This window comes from Scyliorhinus torazame, chromosome 17 (genome assembly GCF_047496885.1).
Source record: "Scyliorhinus torazame isolate Kashiwa2021f chromosome 17, sScyTor2.1, whole genome shotgun sequence".
NCBI lineage: Eukaryota > Metazoa > Chordata > Chondrichthyes > Carcharhiniformes > Scyliorhinidae > Scyliorhinus > Scyliorhinus torazame.
This window is the reverse complement of record NC_092723.1, coordinates 127,743,248-127,759,618: the sequence shown is the minus strand read 5'-3', so window position 1 is coordinate 127,759,618 and position 16,371 is coordinate 127,743,248. Positions and strand designations below refer to the sequence as shown.

General features: G+C 45.7%; 1 protein-coding gene across 2 annotated transcripts in view; it reads left to right on the top strand.

The window, feature by feature from the left end:
• Positions 1-16,371, top strand: part of LOC140394130 (dual specificity mitogen-activated protein kinase kinase 3-like) — a 166,828-nt gene that overhangs the window by 69,429 nt on the left and 81,028 nt on the right. For both annotated transcript variants that reach the window (XM_072481006.1, XM_072481008.1), the window contains exon 2: positions 6,560-6,629. In XM_072481006.1, the coding sequence (XP_072337107.1) occupies positions 6,560-6,629 (70 nt within the window). The remainder of the gene's footprint in view (positions 1-6,559; positions 6,630-16,371) is intronic.

Below are 16,371 nucleotides of genomic sequence, written 5' to 3'. Positions count from 1 at the left end.
GGGGATAATGTGGTGACTAGGGGCTTTTCACAGTAACTTCATTTGAAGCCTACTTGTGACAAGCGATTTTCATTTCATTTCATTTCAAGATGGCATTGAGGGAGAAGATCAGCCATGATCAGGTTAAATAGTTTGGAGCAGACTTGAGCTCCTGCTCCTACGTTCGTGACCAATCTTTCAAAGTTAATCCTTTTAGCTCCAGTATCATTCTAGCAAATGTCAACAGAGGGGGTGGGTTGGTAGTTGGTTTCTTTTCAGATGCTGATGTGTCTGCTGCTTTCATTTTGCAGATGCTTATAGTTTTCTATAATAGTAAAATAGTCTTGGACTGAGATTTATGAACATCTAAACTAGAGCTTTCTAAAAGTCTTTTCCTTTATATAAAGTGTCATGCCCAGTACATGCATGCCATATTATGAACTTTCAGTCAATACTTAAGAGGAATAAAACAAGCCTATAAGATGGCTGCAGCAAATCATGTGATTTTTGGCATTTGGACTAGACCGTATCAAGTATCTGGCAAATACCAAATTAAATGTGGACGTCGATGAGGTACCTCAACCATTTGTAGGATTTGCACATGTAATTGTATAAGGATGGTTGAATTATGGAGTTTCCAAACGATGCACTGGTGTGCAGTTCAACACTATTGTCTTTTTATCTCGTCACCTCTCTGCAACCTCTCTAGCTATATTTTCCCTGGCCCAAATTTTGGGAGATTTAACTTGAGCGAGTAAAGGGATGTTACTGACAAATTCAAATCTTAATAAAAGCAGAAAATGACACAAATGCACAGCAAGTAGATCAGAGTTGGAAAGAGAGCAACAAATGAGACATTTCTGACCTTAATTTATTTCTTATCATTAATCTTAACATGTTTATTTACATCTGTTTTTAATTGAATATTCATTTATAATTTATTTTTGTCCCGATGAGGGCAATTTCCTTGGTGGAAGGACAATTTCCTTGGTGGAAGGACGCCAACAACTGGACAAAAGAAAATCTGGGGCACAGTTTTCCCACTGCATTGGGCCAGGTGCTGATATTCCCAGTGAATAGGAGGAGAGGCCAAAAATGGGTTTTGCGTCAAGCAGAGTGCGATGCATCTGACTCTGTGCCCGACACTATCTAGAGCATGCCCTTGCTGGGCATGATCCAGATCAGCATATTTAAATGAGTCATTAAATTCATTTAAATATGTGCAGTCCTGCAGGGGTGCCCAGGGGCAGTGCCAGGGTGTACAATGTCCTCGAGTAGCGGAGCCATACACAATGAAGGGGGGCCTCCTATGGGCAAGGCATGAAGGTATGTATGAAGGGTGGGTTTGAAGACTGGGGGGGTTGGTGGGGGTGGATGGGGGACCTGAAGCAGGTGCATGGTGGAAGGGCCTGAAAGGAGGGGAACGGGACTGAAAAGTGGGGTGAAGGGGGGCTATTAAGGGTGGAGCAAGTGAAGATTGGGTGCCTGAAGCAGGTGTATGGGGGTTGGCCTGAAATGGGATGGCCTTAAAAGGTGGGAGGGGCCCTAAGTGCCCCATAGCTGAGTATGCTCACTTGGTTGGAGGAAGGGGTGCAATGCCCCGATGCCAATGAGTCAAGTGTACTCTTAGTGATGGCGGGGACATGGCCCTCAGGGTCGAGGGATGGAAGTCTTGCCCATGGGTGGGGTGTTGTGATGTCCAGGGGTGTGGGGAACTCTCGGCCTAACTTTTAGATCTGGATAACCATTTTCTCTGAGGCGTCGTTAGTTCCCCACTGCAGAAAAACCTCCATGTGAGGATTCAGTGAGAATCTTCCCAAGCTCCAAAAAAATGACTGTGGGTGAATAACGATCTGGATCGCACCCAAATACCGGTGGGAATCACTTTGTGAAACCCGACCATAATACACGTAGTAATTGTTTGGGGTGAATCCCTCCCCTGGTCATTATCACTTTGATTTGTGGGAGTTTGTCATGTTTAGATTGGCTGCTGCATTTCCTACATTACAACTTCAAACATATTTCATTGTCTGACACCTTGGACTGTATAAATTCAAGTCTTCTGCTTTCTAGTAGGAAGTGGCAGAGCAGGAAAAATTCCCACAAATGTTGTCACCTCTCTGGAAGTTGAGACAGATGAAGCTAAAGTGAAGGTGGTTAATTAGCCTGAACAAAGTACATTTAACTGTATTAGTGTTGTTCACAACTAAGCAGGATTTCTAACCAAAGATTTTGCTATTGTTTAGCATTGCTGAAGAAAGAAATTTAGTTGAAGCTTTTCGTCTTACACTTATCAGGACTATCGCGGGAATACAAATCCATAGGAAGCAACTTATATTTGTATGAGAAGAGAGCACTGATTGGTTAGCACGTGGATTCTGATTAGTATCATGCCAAATTATTTTAGTGCTGTGACGTTTGAGGCTCTATTGGTGCCTGCAAGTTTTCCTTATTGTTCAAAGTGTTTGTTATTGTGTAAGGAAGTTGTATTATCCAGTAATTTGAATTAAGCAACACCAGTATCACAGGAAAGTAAGAATTTAGTGCTTAAAAACAATAATTAGATAATTTCGTTGAAGCGACTTTGAATAAAGGGGAGTTGACAGATATTGTCTTTTGGGCGCATCCACTTCTGCTTACACCTTCAGTTTATATTCCTTCATATTCAGCGTTAAGCTGGAGGAAGTTGTGATATCAGACAAAAGGTGGCCATGGTTAGCACTGCTGCTCACACCGCCAGGTTTGATTCCCACCTTGGGTAACTGTGTGGAGTTTGCACATTTTCCCCGTGTCCGTGGGTTTCCTCTGGGTGCTCTTGTTTCCTCCCACAGTCCAAAGATGTGCAGGTTCGGTGGATTGGCCATGATCAATGCACAGGATCTCGGCGATAGGGTGGGGGAGTGGGCCAAGGGAGAGTGCTCTTTCAGAGGGTTAGTACAGACTTGATGAGCCAAGTGGCCTCCTGCACTGCAGGGATTCTATGAGGGCAAAGTAAGTGCTGTCGAGGTAGACCTGCTTGTAATTCGTTTTTGTGTAGAAACTGATCTTGTGTAGATAAGGAAAGGGAAAACCAGGAAGCAACAGAAACTGTTGCTGGTGATATACTGGGTGTGTTCCAAATAGTTTAGGATGAAAACATTGAAGGGAAGGCTTATGTCATTGGGCAATGCAGGAAGGATGTCAAAGGCTGCAAGGAAGCTGGGGGTACAAGGAAGGATAACCTATCAAACTATTCGGAAGGATAGAGTGGATGGTAAGGGAGGTGGTGTAGCTCTGTTATGTAAGGATGACATCCAGGCAATAGTAAGGGATGACATCGGTGCTATGGAGGATAAGGTTGAATCCATTTGGGTGGAAATCCGGAATAGTAAGGTGAAAAAGTCACTGATAGGAGTAGTCTATAGGCCACCAAATGGTAACATTATGGTGGGGCAGGCAATAAACAGAGAAATAACTGATGCATGTAGAAATGGTACAGCAGTTATCATGGGGGATTTTAATCTACATGTCGATTGGTTTAACCAGGTCAGTCAAGGCAGCCTTGAGGAGGAGTTGAGAGATTGTATCCACGATAGTTTCCTAGAACAGTATGTAATGGAACCTACGAGGGAACAAGCGGCCCTAGATCAGGTCCTGTGTAATGAGACAGGATTGGTTAATGATCTCATAGTTAGGGATCCTCTCGGAAGGAACGATCACCATATGGTGGAATTTAAATTACAGATGGAGGGTGAGAAGGTAAAATCAAACACTAGTGTTTTGTGCTTAAACAAAGGTGATTACAATGGGATGAGAGAAGAGCTAGCTTAAGGTAGACTGGGAGCAAAGACTTTATGGTGAAACAGTTGAGGAACAGTGGAGAACCTTCCAAGCGATTTTTCACCGTGCTCGGCAAAGGTTTATACCAACAAAAAGGAAGGACGGTAGAAAGAGGAAAAATGGACCGTGGATATCTAAGGAAATACGGGAGAGTATTAAATTGAAGGAAAAAGCATACAAAATGGCAAAGATTAGTGGGAGACTAGAGGACTGGGAAATCTTTAGGGGGCAACAGAAAGCTACTAAAAAGGCTATAAAGAAGAGTAAGATAGATTATGAGAGTAAACTTGCTCAGAATATAAAAACAGATAGTAAAAGTTTCTACAAATATATATAACAAAAAAAGGTAAATATTGGTCCTTTAGAGGATGAGAAGGGAGATTTAATAATGGGAGATGAGGAAATGGCTGAGGAACTGAACAGGTTTTTTGGGTCGGTCTTCACAATGGAAGACACAAATAACATGCCAGTGACTGATGGAAATGAGGCTATGACAGGTGAGGACCTTGAGAGGATTGTTATCACTAAGGAGGTAGTGATGGGCAAGCTAATGGGGCTAAAGGTAGACAAGTCTCCTGGCCCTGATGGAATGCATCCCAGAGTGCTAAAAGAGATGGCTAGGGAAATTGCAAATGCACTAGTGCTAATTTACCAAAATTCACTAGACTCTGGGGTGGTCCCGGCGGATTAGAAATTAGCAAACGTGACATCACTGTTTAAAAAAGGAGGTAGGCAGAAAGCGGGTAATTATAGGCCAGTGAGCTTAACTTCGGTAGTAAGGCAGATTCTGGAATCTATCGGCAATGAAGAAATAGCGTGGCATCTGGATGGAAATTGTCCCATTGGGCAGACGCAGCATGGGTTCCTAAAAGGCAGGTCGTGCCTAACTAATTTAGTTGAATTTTTTGAGGACATTACCAGTGCGCTAGATAACGGGGAGCCAATGGATATGGTATATCTGGATTTCCAGAAAGCTTTTGACCAGGTGCCACACAAAAGGTTGCTGCATAAGATAAAGATGCATGGCATTAAGGGGAAAGTAGTAGCATGTATAGAGGATTGGTTAATTAATAGAAAGCAAAGAGTGGGGATTGATGAGTGTTTCTCTGGTTGGCAATCAGTAACTAGTGGTGTCCCTCAGGGATCTGTGTTGGGCCCACAACTGTTCACAATTTACATAGATGATTTGGAGTTGGGGACCAAGTGCAATGTGTCCAAGTTTGCAGACGACACTAAGATGAGTGGTAAAGCAAAAAGTGCAGAGGATACCGGAAGTCTGCAGAGGGATTTGGATAGGTTAAATGAATGGGCTAGGGTCTGGCAGATGGAATACAATGTTGACAAATGTGAGGTTATCCATTTTGGTAGGAATAACAGCAAAAGGGATTATTATTTAAATGATAAAATATTAAAATATGCTGCTGTGCAGAGAGATGTGGGTGTGCTAGTGCATGAGTCGCAAAAAGTTGGTTTACAGGTGTAACAGGTGATTAAGAAGGCGAATGGAATTTTGTCCTTCATTGCTAGAGGGATGGAGTTTAAGACTAGGGAGGTTATGCTTCAATTGTATAAGGTGTCAGTGAGGGCACACCTGGAGTATTGTGTTCAGTTTTGGTCTCCTTACTTGAGAAAGGACGTACTGGCACTGGAGGGTGTGCAGAGGAGATTCACGAGGTTAATGCCAGAGCTGAAAGGGTTGGATTACGAGGAGAGGTTGAGTAGACTGGGACTGTACTCGTTGGAATTTAGAAGGATGACGGGGGATCTTATAGAAACCTATAAAATTATGAAGGGAATAGATAGGATAGATGCGGGCAGGTTGTTTCCACTGGCGGGTGAAAGCAGAACTAGGGGGCATAGCCTCAAAATAAGGGGAAGTAGATTTAGGACTGTGTTAGGAGGAACTTCTTCACCCAAAGGGTTGTGAATCTGTTGATTCCCAAATTTCTTTATCCGTCAGTCTGGCCTCAATAAAAGTCGAGAGGGATTTGCAAGTATAACAAAAGTTATTTTATTCAGCTTGCAAGCTACCTAGTCCACAGTGATACAGATAACATGTTGCTTTCTGCAGCCCCGGGAACTAAGTGAATGTCCCAGACAAAGAGATCAGTACTGATACATTCAAATGGCATCAAGTTTCACATACTCGACACCCATAGGTCATCCTATGTCCCTCCTGACTTGTTTGATCTATTCTGATTGGCTCACTTCCAATCCCTTTCTCCGGCCCCTATCAATTCAGCATCACTCTCATAGACACACCTCTTCCTGCTTTTTCCCATGCGGTCTAAAATCCTTTGTCTCTACTTGCCAGAATCAAAGTGGCTTATTTCTACATTACATTAACTAATATCTCTAAAGTAACTATTTTATATCACATTCGTCAAATCTATGGAATTCCTTTCCCAGTGAAGCAGTTGAGGCTCCTTCATTAAATGTTTTTAAGATAAAGATTGTTTTTTGAAGAATAAAGGGATGAAGGGTTATTGTGTTCCGGCCGGAAAGTGGAGCTGAGTCCACAAAAGATCAGCCATGATCTCATTGAATGGCGGAGCAGGCTCGAGGGGCCAGATGGCCTACTCCTGCTCCTAGTTCTTATGTTCTTATGTTCTATCACGTCAAAATTGTTAGTGTATTGGTGATAAGTAAATAAAGTAATTTGCATAAGTGCAAAGGGTAAATGTCCAATATCAAACCCTTTGCTATGAAATTAATGTGAAAACCAGTAATCATTTGATTTTTGTTTTTGTTTGTTTTACAGCAAAAGTGAAGAAAAAACCTAATTTAAAAATCTCTGATGATGTCTTCAAACAGCCAGTTACGAGCCCGACGTAAGAAAACCCTTACTAAACTGGAGTTGCATTTTTGCACCTCTGTGTGCGTGTGCATTTAAAGGAAGTAGTGAAGGTTCCTCCAATGGCTTTATAGCAAAAGACACTGCCCAGCATAGCAATAGACCATATAGATCAGAAGTTGCAGGTTCGGTTGGTGTTGACAAATGGGAGTGAGAAAAACAGAGTGCTCTTGGGGCAGTGATTGGAGAAAAAAAAGATTGGACAGTGTTCCTGTTTCTAATTGCCATCCAGTGAGCATTGCTTAAAAGAGTCTATGTGGATGTCACAAGAAGAGGTTTAATGTGATATTTGCTGGCATTCAATGTCCAGGAATAATGGCCATTAGGCAAAGTACTAGTGCAAACACTAATTGCAAATGTGGGAGGAGGGAAGAAAGACTAGACCAGAAGTGAAAGCCAACTAAATTTTGAAAATGAGGAATCTGATTAGTCTGTTTATTCTAAGAATATTGTCAATAAAGTTGTGCTAGTTTGACAGCTTATTTAATATTATTTTGTACTCTGCATCAGAAATTGAGTGAAAATTCCTTTTTGCTGTGGTTGAAATTATTTTGAAAGCTGCAAAAACTTTTATGTGTTTTAAACCACGAGACAGTGGTTTATAAAGTCAAGCAAATCTTGGGAGTCTATTGTCCATTGGAACACTTGCACAGCCAGATTAGAAAGTTTAGCTAGAATGGATACGTGAATATGTTTTACTATTGATCTAACTATATGCATGAGAATTTTTGTACTTGTCATCTGAGTTTTCTCCCTTCTAAAGATTCAGGTTTGGGTACAGCTCCACTGATATCAACTGATCTCCAGCACTCCTTGTCCTAGTGGACCCGAGTGTGACCCTGTACTCTCCTAGCCTTGACATTAACACACATGCACTTTGCAAGAGCAATTGGATAGCACTCAAGTATTGCAAGCCTCTTTGGTTTCTCCCCCCGGGTCCAGTGACAACAGGCTAACTTTAATTCCCTTACCGTGGCTCCAATTAAATCTGTAGACTGGGAATCCGAGAACTCTTCAAGTACATATGGTCTATGGAGGTTGTCACCTGGTGCTGGTTTAGCACAGGGCTAAATCGCTGGCTTTGAAAGCAGGCCAGCAGCACGGTTCAATTCTCGTACCAGCCTCCCTGAACAGGCGCAGGAATGTGGCGACTAGGGGCTTTTCACAGTAACTTCATTTGAAGCCTACTTGTGACAATAAGCGATTCTCATTTTCAATGTGGCCACTGAATTTTGCCATGTAGCTTTGCATCAGATAACTGCTGGTGGAACGTTTGACCAAATTTACATACTGGACCATAGATATTTCTTAAACTGTTTCTCGTACTTTACAATGAGGGATTATTTTATTGCAAGCTAGTCCTGTGTTGTACAATTCTCATTTAGTATGTGTTTTAAAATAAAAGAGGCATACAATATGATGTTGAGGTAATGCAACGTGTGTTGCCAGGTGTTTGTTTTTCAAAATGAGGGGAATGTGGATCAATTGAAACCCAGTGGAGAGAAAAATGTTGAAGTTATTTCCTTGTTAATCTTTGGTCCCTTTCTCAACTTGTGTATAATTTTGTTTAAACAAATATATTCAACCTATTTAAATAGTATGTTGACAATAGGAAGTCTTTATTGGACATTTTTGTCGTCTTCCCTTCTCCATAAGGGCTACTGATTTAGATTCAGTGATACTTGTGTGCTTCAGTACCTTTCCCAAGTGACTGTTATTAATGTGTGACATATGTATAATTAATGACGGTGACTATTTGTTTGACTGTCAGAATATCATAATTTAATCTAGCTCCAGGCCTGGTACATTGTCTGCACATGTAACAATCAAGAATGCAAGCATGACTAAAACCAATTGTTGACCCTAATTCTACAGTAGCTACTCAGACCAGGTAACTCAACACCGACTGGGAATTCAACCCAGGGCTTTCCAGGTCTGTATAGCCAGCCACAAGCTGGATAATTCTTCCAAGCTGCTTGGAGAGATTGCGACAGGAATTCTTTGCTTTTGAAGGCCTGAAAGTGAAATATTCCAAAACACCCATTGTGCCTGGCCTGACCTGACCATTGTAAAGGTAGGTGATCACTTAACATCTGGAACCTTCTTTCCACGTCTGCATTGCAATGTAGCAGCTGGCAGGAGACTGGAATTATAAGCAATGAGGAACTGGAGCACCATATCAGGGGCAGAGATCCTTCTAACTTTTCTTGTTGGATATGACCTGTGTATTTCAGTGCATGATACTATAATTCTTGCACTGTCGCACACCTGCAATTTCTCAAAGGTCTGTGAATGGCCTGCTTGGTACTTTCAGTTTGCTGCGAGGCTTCAATTAAAAAAAAAAAAGAAGCTTTTTATTTTCCTTTTTCACATTTTCATCCAAATTTAAACCCATCACCAATAACAAATACAATGTCGAACCCCTGGTCAACAATGCCCACCTCCCACCAACCCCCAAACAGCCCCCAACATTTTAAAGACAAACATCAAAGAAAAGGAATCAGGAATCCACCATCCACCCATACATCGTCATCAACAACATACACAGTCCTGCCCTACGGAATGGTAGCCCCCGTACCCCTGGCCGAGACACCACAAAATATTCACTTTTCTCTAAATTCAGTTTATATCCCGAAAAAGACCCGAATACTCGAAGCAACTCCAATATGTCCCCCCATTGACCTCAGTTCCGTTACATAAAACAGCAATTCGTCTGCATACAAAGATACCCTGTGGCTCCCCCCCCCCCCCCCCCAAAACGATGCCTTTCCACACCTCCGAACTCCTCAACACGATGGCCAATGGCGCAATCGCAAGCGTGAACGACGGGGGGGGGGGGGGGGGGGGGGACATAGGACATTCCTGCATGGTCCCACGTGCAGAGCAAAATATCCTGAATTCATGTTATTCATGCGGACACATGCCCATGGCTCCCTGTACAGCAGCCGTGCCCAATCTCCAAATTGTAGCCCAATCCGAAACCTCTCCAGAACTGCCGTCAAATACTCCCACTCTACTCTGTCAAATGCTTTCTCGGCATCCAATGCCACAACCACTGTCTTCCTCCCCTCCGCTGGTGCCATAACCACATTCAATACCCTCCTGATGTTCGAAAAGAGCTGCCTCCCCTTCACAAACCCCGTTTGATCTTATACAATCTCGTAAAACTCCTCGCCCTATTCTGATCGGGAGCCACCACCAACTTCCCTGCCCTATCCCGCACTTGAACAATTTCCCTCGCCGCTGCCACCTTCCAAAGCTGGCCTGCCAACATGCGCCTTCTCTCTATATTTGTAGACCTTCCTTGTGGACAGCCGGTCAAACCTCGCCTGTAGCTCCTTCCTCTTTTCCAATTTCGCTGGATCCCCATCTTCTGCATACTTCCTGTCTACCTCCAGCATCTCATCTATTACCCTTTGGCGCCCCACCCTCTCATCCTTATCCACCTTTGCCTTAAACGAGATCACCTCCCCCCTCACCACTGCCTTTAGAGCTTCCCAAACCATTGCCTGTAAAACCTTCCCCATGCAATTGAACCCCACATATTTCTCGATTACTTTCCCAATCTTGTCACAGAACCCTCGGTTCCCCAACAGCCCCATATCTAATCTCCAACCCGGCCCCTGCATTCCCCCCCCTGTGCCAACACCATATCCACTCAATGCGGCGCATGATCCGATATCACAATTGCCGAGTATTCCAACTCCTTAACCCCAGCCAACAGCGCCTTCCCTACCACAAATAAAAGTTTGTGGACCGCGGAGAAAAAGAGTACTCCCATTCCCCTGGGTGAAAAAACCTCCCAAGTGTCCACCCCTCCCATTTCTGCCATTAGTCCAGCCAACGCCTTCGCCCCCCCCGACGGGACAAGTGAGCGGAGCCGTGACCTGTCCAATCTCGGCTCCTGCACTAGGTTCTGGTCCCCACCCACTATCAATTTGTGTGAATCACGGGGCAGCACGGTAGCCTTGTGGATAGCAGAATTGCTTCACAGCTCCAGGGTCCCAGGTTCGATTCTGGCTTGGGTCACTGTCTGTGCGGAGTCTGCACATCCTCCCCGTGTGTGCGTGGGTTTCCTCCGGGTGCTCCGGTTTCCTCCCACAGTCCAAAGATGTGCGGGTTAGGTGGATTGGCCGTGATAAATTGCCCTTAGTGTCCAAAATTGCCCTTAGTGTTGGGTGGGGTTACTGGGTTGTGGGGATAGGGTGGCGGTGTTGACCTTGGGTAGGATGCTCTTTCCAAGAGCCGGTGCAGACTCGATGGGCTGAATGGCCTCCTTCTGCTCTGTAAATTCTATGAGAACTGTGCTATGAATCCAAGTCGGGGATGGCTCCACACATTTCCTTCACAAGGGGCTAGTTTAGCATAGTGGGCTGAACAGCTGGCTTGTAATGCAGAACAATGCCAGCAGCGTGGGTTCAATTGCGGCTCACTACCCCCTCAAGCCCTACTATCAAATCCCGAATGAAACACCTGGCTGACCCAGCCCTTCCTGAGCCTCACCTGGTCCTTCATCCTCCAGTGAGTCTCCTGCAGCATCGCCACATCAGCCTTCAAACCTTTCAGATGCGGCAACACCCTTGATCTCTTGACTGGGCCACCCAACCCCCTTGCGTTACACATAACTATCCAAACCGAGGGTCTCTTACCCCCACCCCCCTCCCTTCTTATCCACCATCATCGTAACACCGGGCCCTGCCCCATGAGTCTGACCCGCCCCTATCCATTGTTAACATCGAACCCCCCTCCCAGAATCCCCCCCCCCCCCCCCCCCCATGCACTCCCTCTTGAAAAGCCTGCACCCAGGATTGATCCTCTTAACCCTCCCACTTTCACACCTCCTAGGCCCACCAAAACCTGCTCGCCAGACTCCAATGTCCGCAGCCCGCCCCCCCCCACCTTGCCTCAGTTCACTAGCCAACTTAAATTAGCGAGTGCGGGGGCCACCACCCAGGACTTTCCCTCCCCTCCCCTCCCACCCAGTCCCAGTAAAACAATCAAACCCAAATATCTCAATAAAAAACATATAACCATCGTGACAAAGAATGACAATCAAAAAACTTAAACTCTATAACAGCATGAAGTAAATAAAGAACCATGTAGGTCAAAAAATAACACATTTACACACTCTCCCAACTCCTCTTTCACAGTCCACAACCCCTCTTCAGTTCCAGTCTTCACACTGTCCCAGGCCTTCTTCCTTCATGAATGCCTCCACTGTCTCAAAGTCGAAATCTCTGGCGTTGTAGGTCACCCTCCGCTTCGCTGAGTACACCACACCAAATCGCACCCTGCTGTTGTATAATGCCATCTTCATAGATTATCATAGAATTTACAATGCAGAAGGAGGCCATTCAGCCCGTCGAGTCTGCACCGGCTCTTGGAAAGAGCACCTTACCCAAGGTCCACACTTCCACCCTATCCCCATAACCCCACCCAACACTAAGGGCAATTTTGGACACTAAGGGCAATTTATCATGGCCAATTCACCTAACCTGCACATCTTTGGACTGTGGGAGGATACCGGAGCACCCGGAGGAAACCCACGCGCACACTGGGAGGATGTGCAGACTCCGCACAGACAGTGACCCAAGCCGGAATCTAACCTGGGACCCTGGAGCTGTGAAGCAATTGTGCTATCCACAATGCTACCGTGCTGCCCGTTAACTCGACTGAAAGCCGCTCCCCTCTTTGCCAGCTCCACCGTCAAGTCCTGGTATATGTGAACTCCAGCACCAGCCCACGGCACCTCCTGCTTCTGCTTCACCCAGTTCAACACCTTCTCCTTCATGTGGTACTTGTGAAAGCAGATGATCATTGCCCTTGGCTCATTTAACTTTGGCTTCAGCCTCAGCGACCGATGAGCTTGGTCCAGTTCATACCCAGAGGGCTCCTCACCCTCCCCCATCAACTCAACCAACATTTCAGCGAAATAATCCGTCGGCCATAGCCCTCCATCCCCTCGGGCAGGCCCACAATCCTCAAATTTTGCCGCTTCGAGCAGTCCTCCAGGTCCTCCAGCTTTGTTCGAAGTCCCTTATTGGCCTTGACCACCCTCTGCAGCTCACCCTCTGCAGCTCACCCTCATCGAGGTGAGCCGATCGCTGTGCTGCGACATGGCCTCCTCCACTCCCTTCATCCCCTCGCCCTGCTCCCTCACCTCGGCCGATATCTTTGCCACAGCAACTCTCACCAGGGCGACTGCCTCCTCCACCAACGCCTTCAAACCCACCGTCTTCTCCTTCCTCAACACTTCCATGTGCTTTGCAAACTGCTTCTCCAGCTCCAAAGACATTACCTCGGTCATCCTCTCTGCTGTGAACAGTGCGGTCCCAACCGGCAGCCCAGCCTCCGCCATCTTGCCAGCTCCCTGTCTGGCCCGTTCACTCAACAGTGCACACTTGCACACTCACTCCCTTCCTTCTTCACGGCTGTTTTTCTTAATCCTTTTGACATCCTTTGCCTTCCTTGTATATTCTTTCAATCAGTCATTCGCAAATTGCCCTGAGGACCAGACTTTAAAACTCTCAAGCATGAGCCACCCAGCATGGGATTTCCCCTCTATATGCTACCACCGGGAGTCTCCGTGAGGCTTCTAATTTAAAGGAAATATTGCTCAAGAGATTGTCATTTTGTTTCCAGCTGTAGGTGGTTTTTGAGTCCCCAGTCTTGATGAACCTTCCCAACCGTCCAGAAGATTATGCATACTATGACATTTAAAACAACCACACAAGTGAAGATCATGCATGTGCAGCTTTCTCCATTGCCAAATTGGTCCAAGTGGGCAGATTCCATTTCAGGACAGCAGTGCTCAAAGTATTTGTTGAACTGATCAGAAATGGAAGCTCACAATGCTCATCTCCATGGCAGTCACATGACTGCATCAAGCCAGATTGGATTCGTGGCATTGCATCATTTCAAAACTTAACACTCCTTTTTGCATACCCAACAAAAGATGCAAACATCCCCTTTTCCTCGTGAACAAAAGGCATATTTGCATGCACGATCCTGTGTGACTGGGAGTTCCCAACTTGCCCGTTATACACCCACTGTTCTTGTGTATTAACAACTGTTTGTTCCACTCATCAGTCTCTGCACTTACATTGCACACATTGGCCGGACTCGTCCCAGAATTTGGCTTGGTGTCATCCTTGGCGCGAAAACCGGAGTGAATCCTGCTGGCCCCATAGTCATGATCAAGACCGGAATTGTTCGCCACTTTTTCATGGGAATAATGTCTAAATCGGCAGCCCCGGGTCATCTGAGCAGTTCAATTGGTGGTTCCACGGCACTTGCTTACAGTCCAGCCAAGAGAATAGCAGCAAGAACGTCAGCCCCAAGACTGAGGGTGCCCTGACACAACATGTTGGATGCTGTGGAGGTGAGGAGAGCAACCTTTTACCCTCTGGCAGACAGGAGACCCTGGGAGTGTCTAATCCATCTGACCCACCCCTTCCAGAGACCGAGGCGCCTCTGGACCAGCAGTGAGAGCAGGGTGGCACCGAGATACTTGTGCCACCCGCAGGTAGGCCGGGGCCTCCACGTCCAGGTCCCAGACCTCCAGAGGACACCCACCAAGGTCATCTCGGACAGCAGGGGGTGGCAAACAGCAGGCCCACTCGATCTCTGATGTGGATCTTGGGGCGATACCTACACATAGTGTGGGTTAGGAAATTGTAGCAGCACTGTATGGGCATGGATGATTTTAGACATTGAGGGATGTAAATACTGCGTTTGTGTATATTTGATTTCTCTATGTATTAAAACTCACTCATAACCACTTTTAAGCTGCCTGATTCCACTGATTGGTGAAAGCAGCGGCATATCTCACGTAAGGGATGCATTTGGACTTAGAGCGCCGCTTTCATCCACTCTGTGATGATGTCATCTCGGTGTATATGTTTCCCCGACAGTGTCGGGACTCGGTAATTATAAAGGGAATCCTGAAATGAAACGAAATGAAAATCGCTTATTGTTACAAGTAGGTTTCAAATGAAGTTACTGTGAAAAGCCCCTAGTCGCCACATTCCGGCGCCTGTTCGGGGAGACTGGTACAGGAATTGAACCCGCACTGCTGGCCTTGTTCTGCTTTACAAGCCAGCTGTTTAGCCCACGGTGCTAAACCAACCCCTGCCTACCCTCCAACCAAACCGACTGACTGCGCATCATCGCTCTGAAATGACCCAAGCCATGGGGGATCTGCGAGCTGCCATCAGCTGGACTGGAGTCAGACATTTGCAGTATCTCTGAGGAGCATTCCAACCCTTTTCTTGCTGCAAGTCATCATCACCCTCCTGCATTTAATGGGCAGCAAGTATTCAGGAGATTACAGATAGCTGCAAGAATAATAGGGTGGTAGTAGTAGGGGACTTTAACTTTCCCAACATTGACTGGGACAGCCATAGCATTAGGGGCTTGGATGGAGGGAAATTTGTTGAGTGTATTCAGGAGGAATTTCTCATTCAGTATGTGGATGGACCGACTAGAGAGGGGGCAAAACTTGACCTCGTCTTGGGAAATAAGGAAGGGCAAGTGACAGAAGTGCTAGTGAGAGATCACTTTGGGACAAGTGACCATAACTCCATTAGTTTTAAGATAGCTATGGAGAATGATAGGTCTGGCCCAAGAGTTAAAATTCTTAATTGGGGCAAGGCCAATTTTGATGGTATCAGACAGAAACTTGCAGAGGTAGATTGGGGGAGACTGTTGGCAGGCAAAGGGACGGCTGGTAAATGGGAGGCTTTTAAAAATGTGTTAACCAGGGTGCAGGGTAAGCACATTCCCTTTTTAGAGTGAAGGGCAAGGCTGGTAGAAGTAGGGAACCCTGGATGACTCGAGATATTGAGACTCTGGTCAAAAAGAAGAAGGAGGCATATGACGTACATAAGCAACTGGGATCAAGTGGATCCCTTGAAGAGTATAGAGATTGTCGAAATAGAGTTAAGAGGGAAATCAGGAGGGCAAAAAGGGGACATGAAATTGCTTTGGCAAATAGTACAAGGGAGAATCCAAAGAGATTCTACAGATACATAAAGGGGAAAAGAGTAACTAGGGACAGAGTAGGGCCCCTTAAGGATCAACAAGGGCATCTATGTGCAGAGCCACAAGAGTTGGGTGAGATCCTGAATGAATATTTCTCATCGGTATTCACGGTGGAGAAAGGCATGGATGTTAGGAAACTAAGGGAAATAAATAGTGATGTCTTGAGAAGTGTGCATATTACAGAGGAGGAGGTGCTGGAAGTCTTGAGGCGCATCAGGGTAGATAAGTCCCCGGGACCTGATGAAATGTATCCCAGGGTGTTGTGGGAGGCTAGGGAGGAAATTGCGGGTCCCCTAACAGAGATATTTGAATCATCGGCAGCCACAGGTGAGGTGCCTGAAGATTGGAGAGTGGCGAATTTTGTGCCCTTGTTTAAGAAGGGCAGCAGGGAAAAGCCTGGGAACTACAGACCGGTGAGCCTAACGTCTGTAGTAGGTAAGTTGCTAGAAGGTATTCTGAGAGACAGGATCTACAAGCATTTAGAGAGGCAAGGACTGATTCGGGGCAGTCAGCATGGCTTTGTGCGTGGAAAATCATGTCTCACAAATTTGATTGAGTTTTTTGAGGGGGTGACCAAGAAGGTAGGTGAGGGCAGTGCAGTAGACGTTGTCTACATGGACTTTAGCAAAGCCTTTGACAAGGTACCGCATGGTAGGTTGTTGCAGAAGGTTAAAGCT